This window comes from Fukomys damarensis, unplaced genomic scaffold (assembly GCF_012274545.1).
Source record: "Fukomys damarensis isolate Sample0158 unplaced genomic scaffold, DMR_v1.0_HiC HiC_scaffold_12, whole genome shotgun sequence".
Lineage (NCBI taxonomy): Eukaryota > Metazoa > Chordata > Mammalia > Rodentia > Bathyergidae > Fukomys > Fukomys damarensis.
This window is the reverse complement of record NW_022900924.1, coordinates 33,314,941-33,321,938: the sequence shown is the minus strand read 5'-3', so window position 1 is coordinate 33,321,938 and position 6,998 is coordinate 33,314,941. Positions and strand designations below refer to the sequence as shown.

Genomic DNA, 6,998 nt, shown 5'->3' with positions numbered 1-6,998 from the left:
CAAAAAAAAAAAAAAAAAAAAAAAAAAAGTGTACCTCTCCTATAACAACAAAATACTTATTTTGACAACTAACCAAAGTTTTGGTGTTATCTGCAGTTAATCTGCAAAAAGAATGGTTTCTCAAATGATATAACATTAACTTAGATGTTTCACATTTTCTTTTCATATGCTTTTTTAATCTTTACATCAATATGGAAATTTTTCCAATAATATTCAAGAATGTATCATAAATTACTATAGAAACATAGAAAATATAACTCTGGGCATCTGGTTAAGAAATTTTTAAATATAAATTATTCAGAAAGTTAATGATGAGGAGAGAAAACTATGAGAACCATGGCCAATGTACAATGAGAGGAAAAATTTGCTTCATGCCCCGTGAGGTGGATTTAGGAAGAAAAGCCCAGCCAAACTTTTACTGGATTTGTTGTAATACAGTATTTTTCATTATAAGGTCACTTACTAAATACACACACATAGTTCTCTTTTTGCTTCTACCACATCAAGTAGGTACACACTGGTGACAAAAGGAATTATAAAAGTTACACAGGACGTAGCCAAAGTGGAATCTGAAGGAAGGTATCTCCAAGTGACATCCATGTCCTTCCCAGCTGTACTCTTTGTTTACCCAGTTTCAAGCCTGTAATCCAGTTTCATCACATTTCCAAATGGTTTTATAGAGTAGAGATGTTGAAAACTAAGTTCCCTCTTAGGTAAATCTACTTTCTTATAGCTGAAAACAATTTCACCTATATTTTTTCTCAAGCTGAAAAGGTCATGTTTTTCCTTGAACCTTTCCCAGTCCTCTAACCCAAACAAAAATAAATATGAAACACAAAACAGAAAACATATACACATACACATACCTAGTATCACAGGCCACTGAGTCAAATGGTAAGATTCCACTGTTCTCCTGTTCTAAGTCCATAGCATTTTTAAAATCTTAACAGTTCAACTTTTTCAACCTCAGAATTCAGAGATTCTGTTGCCCACTGTACCTCCACAGATGTCTGTTAAACTCCAGAAATTTGTCTTATGTAAGATTATCTGTTCATCACTGACACTTGCATTTTGTTAAATTTATTTGAACATTTTTTTCTGTTAAGTTTATTGGTACATTTAAAGCAAACAATACAGTTACATTTATCATTGCGATCTTATATCTTTACACGATATGTCTTGGTTCTAATTTTTCCCCCATATCCCAGCCCTCCCTTCACCCCTTCACCCTTCCCTATTTACAGACTTTGTTTCCATTTTTCTTCCTTTTTTCACATTTTTTTCTTTTCTCTTATTTCTTTTCCCCCCTCCTTCCCACTTCCTCTTTAGCCATTTTATTCCTATTTCACACTGTCAATTATACCATTTGAACCTTATTTACACTTTGTTTTTCACACCAGAGAAACTATTCGGTATTTAAACATTTTTATCAATTTATCTTTAAAGGGCTTTCAACTACTTAAATTATACTTCGAACTCTATAAAGAAGAATTTCTGCATTAAGTCAGAGTTACTAATGTACTACTTTAGTTGTTCACTGCCCTCTTTCTTCAATTCTCTTACAGTAACAGACCATCTCATAAACGAGGAGCTGATGTTTGAGTATGGGAGATGAATAAATAAGCAGGCCCACCACACACCCATACTCACACTGCCAGAAAGTAGTGAATCCATCAAGACAGGCTGTAACACTGCCTTTGAGACTGAATCACAGCAGGAAAGAAGTCAGTATAATCAGAAATGCCTGGCTTGCAATCCTGGCTCTGTCAGGGCCTCAGCTTCCCCACATTTTGTAAACACAGGATGGTGGAAACTAGAGCCATAATTAAACCATTTAGCACACTGCACAGTATACACAGTGACTACTACCACCACTACCACAATCAATGGCACCAGAGTGGGCAGGGTCCTTCTCCCCAGCTGCCTTATTTATTCACAGATTCATGATTGGGACGCCACTGTCTCTCTTTTGTGACACTTTATTGAGGTATAATTTATATACTGTAAAAATCTACCCTATTACAATGTGTGATTTAGTAGATTTTAAAATTCACAGAGTTCAGTGAGCATTACTACTATCTACTTCTAGAACATTTTCATTACCTCAAAACAAACACTATACTCCTTCTCAGATCCTAGCAATTACCAGGTCTCTATGGATTGCTCACTGTGAACACTTAATATGAATGGAATGATACAATACGTAGTTATCGTGTCTAATTTATTTCACTTAGCATATAGTTTTAAAGTTCATCCACATTTTAGCATTTATCAGTTCTACTTTCTTCTGGTCAAATAATAATCTATTCTATGGGGTTATATATCACATTACAGTATATTTACCCATTCATATCTGATGGACAGTTGTGTTTTCATTTTGAAATTATTATGAATAAATACTCTGCACACTTAGTTAGAGTGCAGCTTCTAGATCATCTGGTAACTCTGTACTGAACCATTTGAGAAGCTGTCACTGTTTTCCAAAATGGGAATACCATTTTATATTACCACAGGCAGTGCACGAGTGCACCAACTGTATTATGGTTTTATTTTTTTCAGTATAGCCATCTTAGAGAGTTATGTGGTATGACAAGCATTCTTCTGATGGATGTTGAACATCTTTTCAGGTGCTAAATGGCCACTTTTTACCTTCTTTGATTAAACATCTATTTAAATCATTAGCTTATTTTCAGATTGGGTGGTCTTTAAACTCTTGAGGTGTAATAGATCTTTATATATCCTAGATTCAAGTGTTTTCTTTTCATAGGTGATCTGCACATACTTTCTCTTTCAGTGAGTGATATTTTTCACTTCTTTTAATAGTGTTCTGTGAGGTACAAAAAGTTTAATATAGACACAATCACATTTACCTTTTTTTTTTCTTTTGTTGCCCATGCTTTTTTAAAGTGCCTCAATCAAGGTTATAATACTTTACTCCTATAGTCTTATTTAGTTCTTATGTTTATAAATAATTTTCAATTAATTTTGATTGATATAAGATGGAAGGTTAAATTTCATTCTTTTTTGCATATATGGATATCTGGCTGTACTAGCACTATTCGTTAAAAATAGTCATTTTTCCACTTCTGAATTATCTTGATACTCTCTGTGTTTTAATTACACATTCAGAGCATTTCATTACCTGCAGGTACAGATCGGTCTGACTTTATTTTCAAGATATCTGGCACTACATCACTATACTTGAACCTGCAGGTCTCTGAAGCACACAGATGTACCTCTCTCACACAGTCATCTACTGCTTAATGGCAAGGGCATGTTCTGGAAAGAGCGTCATTAGGCATTTTTGTCACTGTTTGAGTATCAGTGACTGTACTTATACTAAGTCAGTTATTACATAACTAAAGAATTCAATCATAAGGGACCCACCATGGTATATGCAGACTGTCATTGGCAGAAATGTTAAGCAGTGCGAGACTTATGCATTTAAGTATGGATTATTACTTACATTCATTAAGTACCTGTTATGTGCCTGGAAGTGTTCTGAGATACAATCCACGTGGAGCAATAAGAATCTTTGAGGATTTTTATAAAATGCAGTGTTTTACATGACAGATAAAGACAACGTGCCACAGGTGTCGAAAGAACAGAACAATTATTTCTGTGCTGGAGATTCTAACAGGGTCACAATTTGACAGAATAACTGAAGGAGTATCACTGCTGGATCGTATGGAAACTCTACATTGAGCCATTTGAGAATCTGCCAGACTATTTTCCAAAGTGGGTATACCATTTTACATCCCCACATACAGTGCTATGTAGTAATGTAGAAAAGGAGGGCTCTAGAGCAGTGATGGTGAACCTTGTAGAGCCTTCAATAGTAAACTGCAGGCTGCAGCACACATGCCACAGGTTCACCACTGTCCTAGAGTACTCCAGACGAGCAAAATAGTGGAGACAAAAACACATAGTTAAGGAAAGGCAAAACTGTGTCCAGAGAAAGAAATTTAACGTGTCACAGTGTGAAAGAAAAGCACAGTTGACTGTTTAAGAATCTCATCCACCCAACTACAGAATTTGATTTGTATGCAATGGACATACAACTCTAAATATGGACAAATAAACCATGATTTTATCAGGAAAACATGTGGCAGGGATGAAAAACAGAACAGATGAGCATGAGGCAGATCAGCTCTGAGCACTTCACACGTTTGTCCAGCAGGGGAAGAGGGGTCTTTTAAAATATACATATATGTACTCATTGCTTCCATAACTCATGACGACATACTCTGCTTGTTAGGACTCGGGTGATGAGAAGCCTATGAAGACACTCTATACTTAGTTCCACTCTCATCACATCTCAAGGTTATCTGCTGCCTGCCTTAAAGAAGATGGTATAGACACATCCTGTTCAGTTCTCAGTTTAGTTTTCTTCATAGTAACTTGTTTTTCACAGACATTCTGTTGGGACACATCATTCAAGACTTAATCTATCAATGGAGGCCAATAAACTGAGTCCATCTTGTGATCAAGGAGCCCAACTCAAAAGTTATACATATACCTTACAGACTGCTGGTTATTCTTTTTCCATTGCAAATCCAAATTCTTCAATTTTTATTATTCTCCCAGTATCTTCTAGCATTTGTTACTATAATGGTCAGCTGGGAAGGAGTGTCACTATTCTTCTACCATTAGTTTTATGAGTGAGTTGGCAGCTCTGCTTTTGCTCTTTGCACTTCAACTTTCAATAGGATTTGTTCAGAATCAGAAATATATCAAGGTTGCAATTCTTTATTTTTCCTAAGACTCCCACTAAATGTTGTGCATTTAATATAATTACAGCAAAACCACTAGGATGAAAAAGCATACTGCAGATTCTTGCCAATAAAATGTTCAGTTTTTAACTAGTACTCCTTGTAGCAACCTTTAGCATAAAAGGAGGTGTTATTTTTGCCATCACAGTGGTGAGAACTGTAGTGTGTTTGATGGAATGAAACACTTCCTCAAAATAAATGAGTAGGAGGCATAATGGAATTCTACATTCCTTGTTCTCTTCTGTTAATTGACTGGTGACGTGAACGTCATTCATCATCTTGTGTCCTTCCTTGCTGGAAGAGGCTATTCTGCACTCTTTTCTTCCTTTAGTGATTCTTACTTACAAAGACTTGTGTAAAACAAGTCATTTATTTGCAACAGGCAGAAAACTGGCCAAGAATCTGGCCACTCAAAAATTCGAGAGAAAAAAATCAAATTGGCTCACATAAAAGGATGGAAAAAATGAAATCAGTGGCTGTGCTATGCCTTATAGTGAAGAAATGGATACATTTGAACACCAGAGAAGGATAAATCTTTGATTCATGCTCATGCTTCATTATCCTATGCAGCTGCTAATTTCTGTCACCCTAACAAAAATCATTAAAAAGTGAAAACTGCAGTTTTAAGCCACTTTAAAGCAGAGGCAGAGCTGGAGATTTAGCTCAGTGACACCATGCCTGCCTTGCAAGGTCAAGGTCCTGAGTTCAATCCCTGGTGGTTCTGCCAAAGAAAAAAAAAAAAAAACAGAGGCAGAGGGACAGGAAGAATACCAAAAAAAAAAAAAAAAAGGAGGGGGGACCACAAAAAGACATTAGGAAAGATAAAAGCTAAAAAATGTTAAAAGTGATTATCATCTCTGGGTATTATATTTATAAATTTTTAAAATACTCTTCTGGGTCTTTTTGCTAATTTTTTTTCCAAAGCATATAATATGTTCTTATAATCAGGAAACAAAGAACAAAGGAAGCAGTAAAAAGAAAGAAAAAAAAAACATTGCAGAGGTATGGGGACAGGTAATTGGGTGGGGAGAAGCAGGGAGACATGAGGACTGTGCTGAGACCAGGGCCCAAACTCAAGTATTAGCAGACACCCACTGCATTGTAGGCACTGGAACACTTCACGCCATATCTAGGAATGTAATATTATCCTTTAAATTTTGTTTTCCCAAAATAACTCTGAGGTTGCTATTACCATTATTTTAGTTAAGAGAAAACCAAAATTCAGAGAAACTGAAGGAAAAACAGCCCAGTTCTCACATCATTCTTAAGTAATTCACCAAATTCGGCTTATGTCACATTCTGGAGGCATAGAATCTGCATGACAAAGAACAATGTCCAATCTTTGATTTTACTAATTAAGTCTACAAAAACTTTTCCATGAAAGTTATAATGCCAACGACAGGAAATTTCTATAGCAGGACACTCTATCAAGGAATCACAACTGGGTGATCAGAAATGAAATCCAAGCTAGCAGAGGACAGTGAGCATTGTTAACACTTCTGTTTCTCTCCCCGACCCTCCTCTGACTCTCTGAGTGGCAAGACCAGGGAAGTGTCAAACAGTGCTGCAAACACAATGGTAACCCTACCATTACCATAATTAAATTAATTTACAGCATAAGTTTTTGAGACATCAACATACAGTTTTCTAGAACAATGACAGTGCACATAGTAAGTGGAAAAGTCAATCAAATATTAATACCTGTGAGATATAACCTGGAGGCACATGAATGGGAGGAATGGATCCATTGGGTGACATCATGGGAACTTCAGCAGGTCCTAAAAGAGGTAAGAACAAGATATTAATAGCTGAAGAAGCATACATCATTACAAATAATCACTGGTACTTCAATGCACCATCAAAACTAAATATAATCATTTGCTTCTTTTTCTCTTCAATAATTGGCATATCATGCTGACCTTGAACCACAAATAAAAAGGAACTTTCCAAAATTCAAGGAAAACAAGCAAAACAAACAAAACAAAAATTAAAAACATCTTTATATTTAGTATGTATAAAACCTCAAGTTCCATAAACCAAGACTGCTCAGTTAAAAAAAAATCTTAACAGTGAAGCACAAAGGTTTTCTTCTCTCCCTCTATTTCTGACCTATAGAAAATGCATTATTAATAAATGTTAAAAACTGAACTCTAGGGCTGGGGATTTAGCTCAGTGGTTTGGTGGGCTACCTTGCAAGCGCAAGGACCCGAGTTCAATCCCCAGTAC

At 35.8% G+C, this 6,998-nt stretch overlaps 1 protein-coding gene across 1 annotated transcript in view; it reads right to left on the bottom strand.

Moving 5' to 3' along the window:
• The window catches only part of Fndc3b (fibronectin type III domain containing 3B), a 250,556-nt gene that overhangs the window by 142,889 nt on the left and 100,669 nt on the right, over positions 1 to 6,998 (bottom strand). Inside the window, exon 3 of the mRNA XM_010632407.3 lies at positions 6,474 to 6,550. Coding sequence (XP_010630709.1) covers positions 6,474 to 6,550 — 77 coding nt within the window. The remainder of the gene's footprint in view (positions 1 to 6,473; positions 6,551 to 6,998) is intronic.